The 18,952-nt window shown below is 41.0% G+C and overlaps 1 protein-coding gene across 2 annotated transcripts; it reads right to left on the minus strand.

Moving 5' to 3' along the window:
* Positions 1-1,057: 1,057 nt before the first annotated feature.
* Positions 1,058-18,233, minus strand: LOC113420663 (interferon alpha-inducible protein 27-like protein 2B). Of its 2 annotated transcripts, none has more exons than XM_087970577.1 (5): positions 18,187-18,233; positions 17,758-17,778; positions 15,777-15,806; positions 3,092-3,250; positions 1,058-1,243 (listed from the first exon to the last, which is right to left on the minus strand). In XM_087970577.1, exons 2-5 carry the CDS (start codon positions 17,759-17,761, stop codon positions 1,170-1,172), a joined length of 267 nt encoding a protein of 88 aa, XP_087826703.1. In that variant the 5' UTR covers positions 17,762-17,778; positions 18,187-18,233; the 3' UTR covers positions 1,058-1,169. The 2 variants fall into 2 exon arrangements, with proteins under 2 accessions (XP_087826703.1, XP_087826702.1); XM_087970576.1 differs by lacking the exons at positions 15,777-15,806; positions 17,758-17,778; positions 18,187-18,233 and adding exons at positions 5,920-5,949; positions 6,335-6,354; positions 6,923-6,999.
* Between the last annotated feature and the right edge of the window lie 719 nt (positions 18,234-18,952).

Here is an 18,952-nt window from a genome sequence, read left to right on the forward strand (position 1 = left end):
GCTTCCTGTTCCTGTGGCAAAAAATGTATCCTGGCTGGTTGTCAGACTCCCATGCAGTAACTTTGTAGGACTTGTCTTGAGTCCCAGGCTTGGTTGAATCTTGCTGGGTGATGTAATGAAGGGGCTTTTTTGAAAGCAGCCTGATCCCGGGTTACATCTCTTCGTGCAGACACAAATTCAAGTTCATGGTCATTTTTATATTCCATTCCATATCTTATTATCATTCTACATTTTCTATATAACTTCTCCCCTCTTTTGACTTTCTTAATTTTATTTTATTTATTTCATCTCAATTCAAATCATAATACTTATATTCTTTGTCTGTTCTGTTTCAGCTGTCTATTATCTTTTCTCATTAAGCAAAATTTCTCCTGTGATCACTGATAGGAGTATGACGCCTTTATATCTTTCCCCTAAAATTATAACACTTAATATAATACATAACTTCCGTTCGGATTCTGCTTGGTATATTCTAAAACTACACAATGTATTTTAAAAAAAGAAAAAATTGTAAATATATAACATAATTAAAACAACAATCCATACCAATTCAATTCTATCATTAATATTAATATTCATTTAAATCTTGAACATTTTACACATTACTTTTCAAATAAGTACCATACTTCTATGGGAACACTTATAAACTTTCCATAATTATAAGTTTCATCTTCTTTAACCCAGTTATCAACAAAAGGTCTATGCAAAGATGTAGGATTTTAACAATAATTAATGTATATAACACTCAACATTCCACATCTCAACTTCTAGTTGCAAGAAAATCCATTTAAAAGGCCTGAGAGGGTTCCAATATTTCAATGTAACTAAAATAAAGAAAACCCAGGTTTAATATTACCATTTCTCCTTTACAAAAAGCAAGCTCTAATAAAACCAAAGTTTTTCCTATTTTAAATACAATTCCAAAAAAATCCCACTCCTAATTCTATATGGCTTATAGCTGAGAGTGTCAAATGCTTCTTTATTTAGGTAGCAGCTTTATATATGCATACTCAGCCAACGGAAAGAAGAGACTTGTGAAATTATGAAATTATTCAGATTATGATTGAGATAAATCCTTTATTGGTTAGTGGCTAATAAGCTTCTTAGTTCATAGATAAGTATTTAAGTGCTGTTCTAAATGACATTGTGAACTCCTTTTCAGATCTTTCTTATACCAGGAGCCCCACCACTGCACCGGCACCTGCTATCCCAGCGTTGGCTGCGGCAGAAAGGCCTGCCGCCCCTAGGGTGAAAAACAAAAATAGGTAATACAATTAGGAAGATGAAAAACAAATTATCAAATGTTCTACAAGTGTCTGAAAACAATAATGTGATATCTTAGAAAGTTAAAAGTCAGATATAATGCAAATTGAGCTAGGGAAAATAAGCTACACATATACACAGAAGTACCGTAAATGTAAAAAGTACAATTAAGCATTGATGTTGTTTATTGTCTGCTTAAGTACTCAGTTAACTGCACCCTGGAAGTTCCTACAGATTTTGAGATTCTGTATGTGTGTGTGTGTGTGTGTGTGTTAGTTAAGTGCTTTATTTTCAAGACTGAAACTTCACATTCAGCAGGATAAAAACAGCTCAACTCAGCATCACTTAATTATTGTTATGCATTTTTTCAAAGGTTTGGCACTGATATCTTGGTTTTGGATAGCTGATTGATTATCGTTCAGTCTTGCACTGTGTAAAGTTCATTCTCTTGCACTCTTTTGTTCAGAACACATTTTAAAATCCAAACAATTTTATGTTCATCTGTTAAAATACAGTCATATAGTCATATGGTCTATTCACCCTTGAGCATTGTTGATGCAATATATGCTATATTTAACCCAAAAGCTAATTTATACTTGGTGATTTGACCTGTATATTCTCTGTTCCAATATAACTTCAAAAATGCATGTCCTATAATTGCTTGGAGTACTAGTAGTACTACCGGTGTATACTACTTTGGAGGATTAAATGAGTAGCTGTGTAAAGGGAAATATTTGGGTGGGGTCTCTATTCTGAGTAATTTATTTTTTTGTCCTCCCATCTTCCTCCAAATGCTCAGGTAGAAATTGATCAGGTAGAAACTGCCATTTGTTTTTCTTTCAGGAAAAATGGAAAAAGTAAATGCAGGCATATCTTTAAACACTGGATGGACAGAAACAATCCAATTAGGTTTAGGAGACAACAAGGAAGAGGTCTATTTGAACATATATTTTTTAAAAAAATAGTTTTCTCATAGAATCAGTTTAATATTTTCTGCATGGATGTCCATCTGGTCTCAAGAAGCTAATTAGGTTTATCTAATTATGTAGGTATCTAATTTAAAGTCAGATAACAAAAAACTGTGCAGAGCTTCAATTTGTACCATTGTGGCCATCATCTTGATCTTTGGGACTACACCCTTCAAAAACCCCTGGAAGTAATGGATTTTTGAAAGTAATGGATGTGTCTTGTGAGAAATCAGAAACACAAACCCAGCCTATCTCTCATCGCATCCTTTCAATAGAAAAACATCTGTTATTCCAAAGAAAAAGGGAAACCCTGGTGCTAATGCTACAGTACCAGATTTGGAGAAAAACCACTAGATGGCAACAAAGCTATATATTGGCAAAGGAGGGGTCGACTAAAATGACATAAACATTCTTGTTCTTGAGCCATTTCAAGTACAAGTGGGGACACGTTAAAACAGTAAAAACTAAGCTACTGCGCCTCTCAGCTGTTTAGCACAGCAATCCGCTCTGCCGTGCCAAACAACGGAGAGGTTAAAAAGGACCTAGGAGCAGGGGTGGGTGGGTGGGGGGCCCAACTGCAGAGTGTCGGAGAGACTCGGAGTGAACTGATCTGCCAGCTGATCTTCAGCGCTACCGGTAAGCTAGAACCGGGCCAAACTGGTAGAATATCACCACTGGTTTTTATGTTCCCATTGGCACCTTCCCACAAGTATATAGATACCATTTTTCCCCTCCCAAAATCACAACTTGGACCTTTGAGGAAATGGGACAATCATCTGCAAAACACTATGGCATAATAAATGGCTGGGTCACTACAGGTTTTGTTGCAAGAGAGCAAAAAAATGAAAAGTGATACTAACCAGCTGCTTGCGCAAGGGCAACAAGGCTTCCAGCGGCCACACCACCACCGTTGGCTATGGCTGCGGCTGACATAATCTTCGCTGCCACTGTTCCGGCAGCAATGCCAGCTGCCGTGAACCCCACGGCACTTAGTGCCAGTGGCGCACCGACCACACCACCTGAAAAGTATGCTGTTAGTTACAGCTGCACAGACATAATCTAGATCTGAAGTAAATTCACATTACTTGTTTGTGGGCTGCATTTTCTACCCATTTTTCCTCTCTACACCTTATTTCTCACCAGAGTAATTCAAGCAGCTGCATGGTCAAAAGGGGTTGACTGTATGTATGTCTCCACACCAATGTGCCTACCGTCTTTGTCCTAATGTTCCCTTTTATTCGTACCCATTTCATGTATTAATAATCATGGTTATACTTCTATCTGTTATCTAATATATGCTTGACAAACAAATGAACAAATAAATAAATAAAAATTAACCACTACATTGTGTCAACCCTGAAGCTGGCCTGGCCAAAGCCATCCTGGAGCTTCAGTGCTGCCACAGTGGAAGCTCGGGAGGGGGAAAAACGGGCCTCCCAGAAATTCCAGAAGTCCAGAAACGGACCCGTTTCCGGCTTCCGGAGGGTCTCCGGAGCCCAGGGGAGGCAGTTTTTGGCCTCCTAGAGGCTCAAGGAAAGCTTCCAGAGCCTGGGAAAGGCGAAAAACAGGCCTCCCAGAAGTTCCCACCATGGCCACGCCTACCCAGCAACCGGCCGGAGAACAGGTTAATTACGTGAAAACCGTGGGGCCCTTCAGTGTTGGTTTTCACCAGGTATGTGCCAATATGGTATTTCCAATAAACCTATTCTACCTGCCTTGGAGTTTTGCTTGATATGGATCTATTACTTGGAACCCTGACACATTGGCTTTCTAAAAACCTATCCCAGGAGTGGTTTTACGCAGCAAGAAGGCAGCAAGCTAATCCCTTCAGCTCAAAACAAGCTGCTTCTAATGTGCTCTGTAAACATGAACGACACGCAGACTGACATTACATTGTGTAGAATACAGGAATCTATCGGGATAAAAAGGACAGGCAATCCTTGACTTACAACTATTGGTTTAATGATCGTTTGAAGTTACAACAGCTATGAAAAAAGTGACTTATGACCATTTTCCACACTTACGACCATTGCAACATTCCTATGATCAAAATTCAGGCACTTGGCATCTGGCATGTATTTAGGACAGTTGCACTGGGCTGAAGTCGTGTGATTCACCATTTGCAACCTTCCCAGCTGGCTCCCAACGAAGTCAATGGGGGAAGAAGCCAGATATGCTTAATGACTGCATGATTCATTTAACAACTAAGGTGATTTGCTTGAGAACAGTAGCAAAAAAGTCATAGAATGTGGCAAAACTTACTTAACTGTCTTGCTCAGCAATTTTGGACTCGACTGCGGTCATAAGCTGAGGACTATAGGTAGTTCTTGACTTACAACAGTTCATTTAATGACCGTTCAAAGTTATAACAATACTGAAAAAAGTGACATTTTTCCATTTTTCACACTTGTGACCCTTTGCAGCATCCCCGTGATCACGTGATCAAAATTCAGCTGCTGGCAAGTGATTCATACTTATGACAGTTGCATTGTCCCAGAGTTGTGGGATCCCCTTTTGCAACTTTTGGACAAGCATAATAATGGGGAAGCCAGATTCAATTAACAACCATGTTACTAGCTTAAGAACCACAGTGATTCACGTGGCAAGAAGTGTCGTAAAATGGGGCAAAACTCAACAAATGTCTCACTTAACAACATAAATTTTGAGCTCAATTGTGGCCGTAAGTCGAGGACTACCCGTACCTGTAAAGATTTTTAATAAACCATTTTTTATACAAGGTATTATTAAGTGATCTTCATACTTGTAAGCTCATGAAGGGTGAATATTGTGGCATAAAATTTGGACTATATAGAAAGCTCCCATTCCTTCTACCAACTCTACAGGTAGTTCTTGTTACCAGCCGTAACAGAGACTGGAAATTCTGTTGCTAAGTGATGCTGCTAGGTGACTACGAGACCACAGTGCCTGGTGGTCAGATGATTGCCATTTGTGACCTGCTGGCTCCCACATCAATTTTGTTTGTAGGAAGCCAGCAGTGAAAGTTACCAATGGCGATCATGTGACCATGGGGATGCCGCAACAGCTGTAACTATGGGGACCCGTCATAAGTAGCCCTCATTCAATGTCATTGTAAGTTTGAATGGCTGCTGAACAAGTGCTCGTTCAGCATGCACTCCCTTGTAGGGAGGACCTCAGGCAGTCCTTTCATTCTGCTGCTGATGTCTCTTATCTGCAGAATGGAAATTAATAATTTCATTTTCATTATTTAAAAAGCTCAGAAACTGATAGTGTACAGTAGCAATTCACTTAAAAATGTCAATTATAAGCAGCAGGCCCTTATTGTCTGCTGTCAGGCAATTCTGGCTCAGGAATTCTGGGAGTTGAAGTCCACAGGTCTTAAAGGGGCAAGAGATGCCCACCCTGGTAGAGACTGAAAACTGCACCTACCTCTGAAGCTTTTAACTTCCCTATGGATGCTCGAATCATTTTTGTCAATTTTAACAAAGATTATTTGAGCATTACAAAGTCTTGGTGCATATGCTTCTTAAAAGCTAGAAAAATATAAAGGAAAAGGATTGTCATGTTCCATCTGCACTAGGAAGATTTCTGGTCCAAAATTTCCTACAGTTCTCTTTTTTGCAAATGAAACTTCTTGCTTGCACTGAGAACTGCTCCTCTAATGCAAAACTCCTCTCCCATTGTTTAGAGATACAGCAAAACAACTTACCCACACCGAGTACGGCTGCTAGTAGTAGACCTAAAGGAAATAGATATGTGCCAGTCACATTTTTGACATATATAGTAAGCTTCAAGTTCCACTGCCAAGGAAAGTCGAATTCCACGCTTCCCAATGTTATAAAAGAAACACTGAATTTTTCTATGAACAATGTGGGTAAAAAGAAGCTGGGCTTTGATGACTTGTATGCAGTCACCAATCTCTCTCTTCCTCCCTCTCCCTCTCTCCCCTCCCTCCTTCTCTCTCTTCACACACTTCTCACATTCAAACACCCCACCTCTGATGTGAAGTACTAATAATGGTATTTTCCCACCTTACACGGCCAAGTGAACCAAGTCACTGTAACTAAATCACACAAAGTTGACAACATCTTCATTAGCAGAAAATTAAATGTCTTAGTTCTTACCCATATTTCTATTGATGGACCTGCAAGTAAAAAATAGAAACTCTGGTAAGAAAATACATTCTACAGCTAAGAACTTCTGACTGCTGACCCAATGCCTTGAAGTCCATCCAACCATTATCCCCAGAACTGAAGCTTCCAACCAGTACTGTTTTCTAGCCAGCCTAGGTGCAAAAACTGAACATATTTTCCCCAAACCACCTGAGAACTACTGACTTCCCACACAATGCTTAAAAAGTTATATAACCCAAAAATAAATGGCTAATACCTAAATTGCCCGGTACCTCATAGACCAGTAGTAGCAATGGTGGGCTACTGGGTGGTCGGCAGGGTTCGGGTGAACCCCTAGTTGTTATCTCTGGTTGGGCCGGCCACTTGTCCTTGTGCTATGCTTTCCTTAAATAACTAACTTTTCCCCTGCCCAGGCTGCCCAGGCGAGTTCTGCGCCCACCTGCTGTATTCACTGGAGCTGCCTGAGTCGATTAGTTACCTGTTTGAAACTGCGTTTCAGCCCCAAAGTGCGCTCATGACCAGCAAACCCCTTGCCAACCCCTCTGAGTAGTAGAAGAAACAAAAGCAGCTTATTCTTACTAAATCTAGTTGATATTCTTGTTGAAGGACTTAACACTCGAGGTGTTCTGTGTACACTGACCATCCCTGTGGCTTAAAAACTGTCCACAGTGGGCATGGCTAGTGACAGATAGCCAATAGTATTGCAGTAGAACTGCCTTGGTTGCCATGATGCACCTTCCAGTTGTTTAATATTGACCCAGCCCCCAAATCTTATTTTTAGGTTTCAGTTTCCCAAGTAACATTTTAATTTCGATTTCCCAGCAGAAGAAAAGAATCAAGGACTTCCTTGTGGGTTGATGGAAACCCATGAGGGCTTTCCCAACATTGCAATAATATTCGCATCCTGACACTTTCCTGTTGGATGATAATCTTTATCTGTCACGGGGCTGTTTGGTTTATATCATGCAGAATTGCAAAGTTACATAAATAGAGCAGGTTTTTAAGATTGTTACTGTTTGCAAGATTTTATTCTGGATGTCCAGATAGCAACTAGCTGAGGTTTGCAAGAAACAGAAACTTTATATAATGCCGATCACATGGGCACGATTCAGAAGGACAGTGGGGTATGGATAGTTGTTTAACAACCAGCAACGCCACACCATTATCCCCCAAACAGCTGATTGGCATACTGGGTCTTATGGCTTAGTTCTGCTCTCAAGTGACCAGTCCAGAAAATTTCACAATTAGCTCTCACAAGCTGGTGCAAGTTGGCTGCAGATGACCACTGGACATACATGTTCTTTGAGCTTTACAGCTTGTTGGACAAGCTCTGAGATACCTTAAACCTATTAAAGAAACCCTCGGAAACTTATAAATCTGATCAATCAAGAAATAAAATGCCAGAAGCAACCTCTGGAGGGCTGTTGGAGAAAGACTGAGTCTAACCAAAGACAAGTAAGAGACCATATTCAGGCCTATGTTGTAGAGATATGGCCTTTTGCCTACATTGCTAGATAGAATGCGCAGGCAGAACTGAGAATCGCACAACCATCCCTAAATTCAACATTTCCCTCCCTTAGTTGCCTCCCATCACTGCCAACCCATCCCTGACCATCACGTTCAAGATGTTTTGAGAATGGTTACTTCAAGTGTAGGTTGGCATGCAGCAGCATTCTTCTCTCAGCTGGGTGGTCATGAAACAGGGTTCAGGGGAGCTACAGCAAGCAGCCTGGGGGTGGGGGGGAGGATACAAAATTTCCTTCTGCTTTCCCCAAACAGCAGTCAGTTTTGCTTTCCCCTCCCCTCCCCGCTCCTCCATAGTTCATAGCAGATTTTCATCGCATGGCATCGAAGCACAAGCAGAGAGTGAGGAGGCAGCTGACAGTGGTGTTTTGTAAAGCTAAATTTTGGCTTTAATGTGTTCTATATTCTGACACGCTATCTAATCCCATGAGAGCCAAGGAAACAAGGTAGTTTGCGGCATTATTCCTCTTGCCAGTCAACCAGTAAAATCATAGAACTGATGATGCTTCACACGGTAGGCTTTGCTTTTTCAACTATCATTTATTGAAGAAGTCATAGGGGCTTGCATCTTACACAATGCTTGAACCATGAGCTGTGGTTTAAAAATAAAAATAGCTGGTATTACATAATATCCAAACTGCCCAAACTGTACACACACACACACACACACACACACACACACTATAGTTAATAGCAGAGAAAAGTTGGTGGGGAGACAAATGATTAAGTCCTTAATCATTTGTCTCCCCACTAACTTTTCTTTCCTGTTTGGTTTTGAAATGTTTGCTGCTTATCTGACTGTGGTTTCTTCAGTGTAGCCAAAGAAGTTGCTTGGACAAACTGCAAAACGTTTTGCTGGGAGAATTTCCTTGGGTTCCTTCCGTCCGAGCCTAGAGGCAAACAAGATATGAAGGCTAGCTGTTTTTGAAAAGGAGGTTTCTTTTAATTACCTAAAATAATTCTTCTTAAAAACCTCCAGTGATGGAGCGCCCACAATTTTTGAAGGCAAGCTATTCCATTGGTTAATTGTCCTCACTGTTAGGAAGTTTCTCCTTAATTCCAGGTTGCTTCTACCCTTGATTGGTTTCCATCCATTGTTTCTTGTCCTGCCTTCTGGTGCTTTCGAAAATAGGTTAACCCCCTCTTCTTTGTGGCAGCTTCTCAAATATTGGAACACTGCTATCATGTCGCCTCTAACTCTCCTTTATCTTAGACTAGCCAGACCCAAAACCTGAAGCCATTCTTCATATGTTTGATCATCTTACTTGTTCTTCTCTGAACTTTTTCCAAGGTCTCAACATCTTTTTTGTAGTAATGTTGCCTGGGATTTTAAGCTTCATGGTTAGCATTTTAAAAGGGGATATTAGTACTTTTAACCTGGTAGAGAGATATAGGTCTCTTCCCCGCTCCCCTTGGCCAAGGGTGCTGGAGGAAATGGATAACGTGGGTCCCTTTTGATTGGGATTCTGGCCTGGATGTAGGATAGAAATGGTGGGACATAGAAAAAGGGCTTCTCTCTGATGACTCCCTCTTTTTGGAACACCATTCCCTCAGAGATGAAGTTGGCTCCCATCTTGTTGCTTTTCCACAAGGCCTTGAAAACTGTCTGTCTGTCTGTCTGCCCATCCACCCATCCATCCATCAAATTTACTGGTCGTCCATCTTACCTCAAGGTAACTCTGAGCAGCTTACAGTGGCTTTGTCAGCAGGCTTGAGCCTATCAAGTTGCTTGTCTTATAGAATTATTGCCACCGTGGGATGGGTGATAAATTGTGGATTTTTAACTGAATTTTTAATGCATGTTGCCTGGAGTCATTGTGTGTGAATTGGGCGGCTATATAAGTTTAAATAATTATTTAATAAATAGGGAAATCAAATAAGTAACATCTTTAATCCAGTTACCAGCGAAAAGTCTATGCAGAGCTCTAGGATTTTGACAATAATCAACATTATATAACACAGCGTTTCACATCCAGTGGTGGGATTCTACCGGTTTGGCCTGATTGAGCGAACCGGTAGTAAGAAGCTGAACTGGCATTTCTTTTTTTCCCCTCCTGACGATCAGCTGTTCTGACGATCAGCTGTGCCGGGATCCCCCTCGCTGTCTTACTGCTTTGCCCAGGAGGTAAAAAAAAATGGAGCAGGGGGTGCTGCACAAAAAAAGAAGCCACGCCCATCCAGGCACGTGGCCATGCCCACCTAGCCACTCCCACCTAGCCACGCCCACAGAACTGGTAGTAAAAATATTTGCATCCCACCCTTTGTTCCCATCTTAACTCTTAATTGCAACAAAATCCATTTAAAAGTCCTGAGAGGGTCCCAATATCCCAATGTAAATAAACCGCAACATAACCAACAGATACTATTTCTCCTTTACCAAAAGCAAGTCCAATACACCAAATTTTTCCTATTTCAAATATCTACAATTCCAAAAAAGAACCCCACCCTTAACTATAGTTGAGAGTGTCAAATACTTCTTTGTTTAAGTGCTAGAAGCTCTGCGTATGTACTAGCTGGATATCCGTGCTTCGTGACAAAACTTTGTGATCGGGCTATGAAGGAGAAATTTGGTTCAGTCAGTTGGCTCAGTGGTGGTTGGTGATTGAAACACATAAGGGAATATCGCTCCTGTCGCTTTGAGCCCGGAAGCAGTTCCATAGGTGGAAGGCATAGACATTTTGGTGAGGTACCCCTTTTCTAAGAGGTCTGTAGGGGGCGTGCATAAGCGCACCAAGGTGCCTACCGTCCCTGTCCTATTGTTTCTTTTATTTTTCTTATATGTACCCATTTCATGTATTCATAACTATGTATATACTTATACCTATTATCTTGTAAACAATTGACAAATCGAAATAAATAAATAAATAAATAAAAATAAAAAATAAATAAAAATAAATTAGTACTGTAAGGAGCCCCAGACACTCCTGAGTGAAGGAGTGGAACGTCTGCCAGTTTGAACTGAGGTAATGGAATGTGAGGCAATTGGCAGTTGGAACAGATTTCTTTTCAGAGCATGTTAATAATAACAATATAGGAAATACTAATGCTCTGATGGTCATTTTGAAAAATCCTTTCTTAGTGAGTACCTAGAAGCCAAGAGGAACATACGTGCCAAATTTCAAGTTTGTAGGCTTTATGGTTCTGGAGATTTTGTGATGATGCGTGAGTGGTATTTCGCTTTTATATATATAGATAATCAGCCAACAGAAAGAAGAGACTTGTGAAATTATTTTATTCAGAGTATGATTGACATAAATCAATTATTGGTTAGTAGCAATTAAGCTTATTAGTTCACAAATATGTATTTAAATGCTAGTCTTCTTAAAGATAGCGTGAACTTTCCAGACATTTCTTACAGCAGGAGCCCCACCACTGTACCAATGGCTGTTATCGCAGCTTTGGTAGCGACAGAAAGGCCTGCCATCCCTAGGGTGAAAAACAAAAATGTAACATAATTAGGAAGATGAAAAACAAATGATCAAATGTTCTACAAATGTCTGGAAAAAAAAGAATTTGATGTCTTGGAAACTTAAAAGTCAGATCTTATGCAAATTGAGCTAGGAAAAATAAGCAGAAGTACTGTAAATGTGTAAATAGTATACATCAGTCTTGTTTATTGTCCATTTAAGTACTCATGTAAGTGCACCCAGAAAATCATTGTTTGCTATAGATTTTGGGATTTAGAAATATACACACGCATATACACATACACTAAGTGCTTTATTTTCAAGGCGCTCTGAAACTTCACATTCAGCAGGATAAATGTGGCTAAACTTAGTATCTCTTAATTATTGTTATGCTTTTTTTTTCCCCAAAGGTTTGGCACTGATACCTTGGTTTTGGATAGCTATTTGACTATCATTCAATCTTGGGCTGTGTAAAGTTCATTCTCATGTACCCTTTTGTTGTTTAAAATGCAAATGATTTTATGTTCACCTGTTAAAATACAGTCATATGGACATATGATCTATTCATCCTGGAGCACTGTTGATGCAGTAGGTGCCATATTTAACCCAAAAGCTACTTTGCACTTGGTGATTTGATCTGTATATTCTCTGTTCCAGTATATCTTCAAGAATGCTTATCCTACAATTACATATTGTTTGGAATACTATTAATATATATTCTACATCAAAGGATTAAATGGGTAGCTGGGCAAAGAGAAATGTTTGATGTTTCCAGGGTGGGGCCTCTATTCTGAGTAACTTTTTCTTGTCCTCCCACCTCCCTCCGAATGTTCATTCGATCAAGTAGAAACTGCCAATTGTTTTGTTTTCAGGAAAAAACAATAGAAAAAATAAATGCAGGCAGATCTTTAAATACTGGGATGGAGAGAAACAATCCAATTAAGTTTAGGAGAAAACAAGAGAGAGGTATATTTGAAAATATTTGTTTAAAAAATACCCTTCTCATAGAATTAGTGTAATATTTTCTGCAAGGATGTCCATTTGACTTCAAGCGACCAGTTAGGTTGTTCTTCAAAGCCAGATACAAAAAAAAAAAAAACATGCAGAGCTTCGTGTATACCAGTGTGGCCCTCAATACACCCTTCAAAAACTCCTGGAAGTAATTGATTTTTGAAAGGAATGTGTTGTGAGGAATCACAAACACAAAGCCATCCTATCTCTCGTTGCATCCTTTCAATAAGAACATCTGTTCTTCCAAATAAAAAGGGAACCCTGGTGCTAATGCTACAGTACAGGTAGTCCTCGACTTACAACAACTCATTTAGTGACTGTTCAAAGTTACAATGGCAATGAAAAAAGTGACTTATGACCATTTTTCACACTTACAGCCATTGCAAACATCTCCATGGTCACATGATTAAAAATTCAGATGCTTGGCAACTGACTCATATTTAAGACAATTCATGTGATCACCTTTTTGCAAGATTCTGACAAGTAACAAGAATAGGGAAATTCTTAGCTATGTTACTAACTTAACAACTGCAGTGATTCAGTTAACTGGCAAAAAAGGTTATCAAATAGGGCAAAACTCACTTAACAAATGTTTCATTTAGCAACCAATTTTGGGCTCAATTGTGGTAAGTTGAGGATTCCCTGTACCAGGTTTGGACAACAACCACTAGAGTTTTTGTTTACTTTTTAATGAATGAATGTATTATTTATTATTTTTATATTTTATTATCTCGTTTTTCATTTCTATCAGATGTTTGTCCCAAGCATGTTTAAAACTCAGTCAATTGTCTTTTATATCCTGGTACTGCTATCAGGGCTCTGAATCTCAGTTTTTTTCCTTGGCCAAAATACTCCAAAATATTTTTGGTTTGTTTTGGTTATTATATGAGACGTCTGGCTTTGTTTCTGCCCAATTATGGCTGGCATGGAGCAGGTTGACAGAACTCCCACAGCTCAGTCTTTTGTTCTGAGTTGTAATAGAAAACTTTCTCTGTTTTGCACAAATTGTTATTTGAAAGTTACATACTGGAGAAGGGTGGATCTACCAAAATGGCTGGCTAGGAACCTGGGGTCTTTGGTTCTTGAACCATTTAAAGAGCCAGTGGGTTATAATAGTTAAGGTACCGAGACAGAAATTGGGGACTCTTGATTTAAATCTTTGGGCCAAACCCACAGATCAATCCATCAGTTGGCATTTTTTAGAATAGAATAGAATTCTTTATTGGCCAAGTATGATTGGACACCCAAGGATTTGTCTTGGTTTTAATTTTAGGACTTATATTAGGGTTTCCCACCATGGAACAATAAGACACTGTTGTCCACTAATGCCAATTATGCAAAGTCAGCTAAGTCTCCACAAAGAGTACTTTTTTGGGGGTGGGTCACACGTGGTCCTGGGAAAAAAGGTTGCCTATCCATGAGAGAAAAGGGCCTAGAGGTGGAGCTCTCACCTCACAATCAGGAGACTGTGAGTTTGATCCTAGATAGAGGCAGATATTTCTCTCTCTGGGCACAATGGGAATATATATGCTGAACAAAACTCCGCATTGGCAACAGGAAAGGCATCTGGCCATTAAATACTCTGCTAGCTCCATTCAGTTGCTCAGACGTCACCCCGCAAAGGATTATGGAGTCGTTAAAAGAAGATGATGATGCACGAGAGAAAAAGGCATGTTGCAACATTCCAGGCTGACTTTTTCTCTTATTTAAACCATCCAAAGCAATAAAATTCAGTTTCTATGTTCCTGTTGGCACCTTCCCACAAGTATATAAGTATCCCTTTTTTCAAAATCACAACTTAGGCATTTGAGGAAATGGGACAATCATCTGCAAAATGCTATGGCATAATAAATGGCTGGGTCACTACAGGTTTTGTTGCAAGAGAGCAAAAAAATGAAAAGTGATACTAACCAGCTGCTTGCGCAAGGGCAACAAGGCTTCCAGCGGCCACACCACCACCGTTGGCTATGGCTGCGGCTGACATAATCTTCGCTGCCAGTGACCCAGCAGCAATGTCAGTGGCCGTGAACCCCACGGCACTCAGTGCCAATGGACCACCGATGAAGGCAGTTCCTGAAAAGCATGCTGTTAGTTACATAACTAACTAGATCTGAAGTAAATTCATATCACTTGTTCATTTACTGCATTTTCTAGCAATTTTTCTCTCCACACCTTATTTCTCACCAGAGTCATTCAATCAGCTGCACAGTTAAAGTGAATGCATGTCTCCTTAAAGCAATCCAGCATTTTAACCAATAAATTGGCTTTCTAAATTACTTCCCCTGCCTGTATTCCCCTTAAAGTCTTAACAGAAACAGCTACACGCTAACCCAGTAGTGACTTTACTCACGGAAGGCAGCAAACTAATATTTCAACAAAAACGCTGCTTCTCGTTGTGCTCTGTGAACATTAACGGCATGCTGACTGTATCCCACTTGTGATGACCCATGGCGTGGCACAAAAGCAACAAAGTCACAAAAGTAGGTAAAGTCCCTAAAATACCTCCAACTTGGCCCCCAATGTCCATTTCTCATCGGCTGGAGAAAAACAGTTTTTAAAGGGAAGAAATTCAGTCGAACCCAAAGTATATCTAAATTATAAATAAAAACCAACACAAACCACGTTGCAGCAATTAACGAGAAAGGGCAGGATAAGGAATTGCAGACTTCAAAAGATAACGAAACACCCACAGTTGGGAGGACTCCGGAACCCAGATAAGACTTGACAAACCAAAATAATCCATGCTTTGCTTCCAGCAAGGAGCTGTGCGCAAACACCCTCTTTATCCTGTTTTCCCAGCTGCAACTAATGAAGGGAATCAGGGACTTTTTCTCCCCCATAACCCATGTTGTTCCTTCTCCATTCCTCCCCGCGTGCCATACGATGAAGAGGGGGTGGGCCTGGGTCTTCCTCTGAATGCCCAGCTGGACTGTTCCCTTCCCCAGTTTCCTCCACAGCCACCAGAGCCACACTCCCACTCCCTGTCAGCTGTTCCACCTCTCCCTCGGAATCAGATTCCAACAGGAGCACGACACTACTGCATAGAATACAGGAATCCATCTGGGTAAAATGGAACCTACAGGCAGCCTTTGACTTACAATCATTTGTTAGTGACCATTCAGAATTAAAATGGCAGTGAAAAAAGTGACACAACCATTTCCCACACTTCTATGAGTGTTTCAGCTGTTGCCCATCTCTGATACAGATTGAAGACTGCACTTGTCACCGAAGCTTTGAACCTCCCTATGGATCCTCAAATCATTTTTGTTAAAACAAAAATGACTTGGGCACTACAGGTTCTTGGTGCATGGGCTTCTTAAAAGCTAGGAAAAATAATGGAAGAACATTCTTAAGTTCCATCCGCACTAGGAAGAGTCCCAAAATCTGGAGTTCTTTTTTCTCCAAACTAAACATCTTGTTTGAACTGGGAACTCCTCTAATGCAAAACTCTCCCACCCACCAATATGACAATCCATAAAGAAACAACTTACCAAGCCCAATGGCAACCCCAGTTAGCAGTCCTAAGGAAATAGATATGTGCCAGTCAGATATTTGAATTTATATTGCTGCCTATTCATCCATGGTGACTATATACATACATGGATATAGAAATGGATACGAATAAAAAAGAACATTAGGGCAGGGACGGTAGGCACGTTGGTGCACTTATGCACGCCCCTTAACTCTGGTAAGAAAATACATTCTACAGCTAAGAACTTTTGACTGCTGACCCAATGCCTTGAAGTCCATCCAACCATTATCCCCAGAACTGAAGCTTCCAACCAGTACTGTTTTCTAGCCAACCTAGGTGCAAAAGCTGAACATATTTTCCCCAAGCCACCTGAGAACTACTGACTTCCCACACAATGCTTAAAAAGTTATATAAACCCAAGATAAATGGGTAAAACCTAAATTGCCCGGTACCTCATAGACCAATAGTAGCAGTGGTGGGCTACTGGGTGGTCGGCAGGGTTTCCCCCCCTTGCATCCTCATCTAGAGCGCCCTGCAGGCAGCCTTGCCACCAGCCGCTCCTAACGGGTGATCATGGCGAAGCGCAGAGAGCTCCCTACTCCCACCAAACACCTTTGCTGCAGACCCAAGACCTTTGGCACCCACTGCTGTTGCTTTCCCTTCTGCCCATTCTGCTGCCACGTTTGGAGCTGCCGCTTCTGTATTTGGAGTGCCACTGCCATTTGGAGTGCCGCCGCCATTTGGAGCACCGCCGCCACGTTTGGAGCTGCCACTTCCGTGTTTGCAGTGCTGCTGCCATTTGGAGTGCCGCCGCCATTTGGAGCACCGCCGCCACGTTTGGAGCTGCCGCTTCCGTGTTTGGAGTGCCGCTGCCATTTGGAGTGCCGCCGCCATTTGGAGCACCGCTGTCATGTTTGGAGCTGCCACTTCTGTGTTTGGAGCTGCCACCGTGTTTGGAGTGGTGGCGGCAGTCCAAATGGCGGCGGTGCTCCAAACAGCAGCAGTGCTCCAAACGTGGAAGCGGCAGCTCCAAACGCAGTGGCAGCTCCAAATGCGGACATGGCAACTCCAAACAGCGGCAGTGCTCCAAACAGCGGTGGGGTTCCAAACGTGGAAGCGGCAGCTCCAAAGGCAGCAGCAGCTCCAAATGCAGAAGCAGCAGCTCCAAATGGCAGTGGTGCTCCAAACAGCAGCGGTGCTCCAAATGTGGAAGTGGCAGCTCCAAACGCGGCGGCGGCATGGGCAGAAGGGAAATCAACAGCGGTGGGTGCTGAAGGTCTTGGGTCTGCCACAAAGGTGCTTGGCAGGAGTAGGGAGCTCTCCGTGCTCTGCCATGATCACCCATTAGGAGCAGCTCATGGTGAGGAATTGCTGCCTGCGGGGCGCTCCTAACGGCAAGTCCCCCAGCCCTTCCCCCCATTTCGTATGTTTTAAAATAGGCCTAAATTTGGGTGGAGGGGCTTAATTTCATTTTATGCCTAGAAAACCTGCTGGGTCTTTTTTTTGGGAAACTGCTTCTGTCTGAGGTGGGGAAAAAAAATGAAATTTTGATTAATAGGATTTAGGTTGTTATAGAAATGGCTAGTTTATATTACTATGTAAAAGTAAAAAGTTGAGGTTTGATATTATTATCTTATTCTACTGCTTCAAAGGGAATCAGAAGTCAACACCCTTTCTTTCTCTTTTTCCAACATTTTCCCCTTCCCCTTTTCCTCCATGGTTGGGCGATGCTGACGTGTGTACAATTGCCATTCTCATTCCCTCTCCCTCCCTCTTTTTCTCTCTCTCTCTCTCACACACACACTTCTCGCACTCAAACACTCCTACCTAGGATGCCTCTAATATGGTGTTAAAAATAGTATTTATCTCTTTTATATGGCCAAGTGAACCCAGCTGTTGTAACTCATATCATATATCATACAAGGTTGACAACATGTTTAGGACTAGAAAATTAATTAATTAATTAATTAAGAATTAAATTAATTGGTCTTATTTCTCACCCATCGTTGCTGTGAATGCACCTGTAAGTAAAAAACAGAAATTTTATTTTATGCATTTATTTATTTTGTCAAGCATGCATTAGATAACATGTATATGTATAAACATGATTGTGAGTACATGAAATGGATACAAATAAAAAGGAACATTAGGGCAGGGACGGTAGGCACGTTGGTGCGCTTATGCACGCCCCTTAACTCTGGTAAGAAAATACATTCTACAGCTAAGAACTTCTGACTGCTGATCCAATGCCTTGAAGTCCATCCAACCATTATCCCCAGAACTGAAGTTTCCAACCAGTACTGTTTTCTAGCCAGCCCAGGTACCAAATCTGAACATATTTCCCCCAAGCCAACCGAGAACTTCTGATTTCCCTCACTATGCTCAAAAAATTCTGTAACCCAAAAGGAAATGATTAAAATCCAAACTACCTGGTACCTTGTAAACCAACAGAGGAAACAAAATAAGGTTATTCTTAATAAATGAAGCTAGTACGCTTCATTCACTTAAAGGACTTGCCGAAACCTTCCTGAGCTGCTCCTTGTACACTGGCTTAAAAAAAAGTCCACACATTCCAGCTATTAAATATTGACCCAGTCCTTTATATCTTATTTTTAGGTTTCAGTTTCCCAAGCAGCATTTTAATTTCAATTTCCCAGCGGAGGAAAAGAATGAAGGACCTCCCTGTGGGTTGATGGCAACCCAGGAAGCCCTTCCCAGCATTGCAATAATATCTGCATCCTGACAATTTGCTGACAATTCATCTCCATCTGTCACAAGGCTGTTTGGTTTATGTCATGCTGAACTGCAAAGTTGAGATAACAAGCAGGAAATAAACAGATCTGATTTTTAGGTTTCTTATGGTTTGTAAACTTTTTTAGATGTTCATACAGCAATTGGGTGAAGCTTACAATAAACAGAAACCTTATGTAAAATGCCAATTGCGTGGGCACAATTCAGAAGGACAAATACAGTGGTGTATGGATCATTGTGCCGCGCCACTAGCTGCCAAATGAGGACAATTGAGCCCAAAATTTATGTTGCTAAGTGAAACATTTGTCAAGTGAGTTTTGCCCCAGTTTCTTGCCCCAGTTGTTAAGCGAACCATTGCAGTTGTTAAGTTAGTAACGTTGTTAAGTGAATCTGGATTTCCCATTGACTTTGCTTGTCAGAAGGTCACAAAAGCTGATCACATGA

The sequence above is a fragment of the Notechis scutatus genome, chromosome 8 (assembly GCF_049901735.1).
Source record: "Notechis scutatus isolate UNSWTSFEM ecotype Mainland chromosome 8, rNotScu1.2, whole genome shotgun sequence".
NCBI classification, from domain to species: domain Eukaryota; kingdom Metazoa; phylum Chordata; class Lepidosauria; order Squamata; family Elapidae; genus Notechis; species Notechis scutatus.

What these genes read in the sequence shown, in the direction of transcription:
- LOC113420663 (XM_087970577.1), bottom strand. An exon ending in TGGGGTTGCCATTGGGCTTG is followed by an intron (nt 3,251 to 15,776) that starts GTAAGTTGTTTC and finishes CATACTTTTCAG; the next exon opens with GTGGTGTGGTCGGTGCGCCA. An exon ending in TGCCCTTGCGCAAGCAGCTG is followed by an intron (nt 1,244 to 3,091) that starts GTTAGTATCACT and finishes TTTTCACCCTAG; the next exon opens with GGGCGGCAGGCCTTTCTGCC.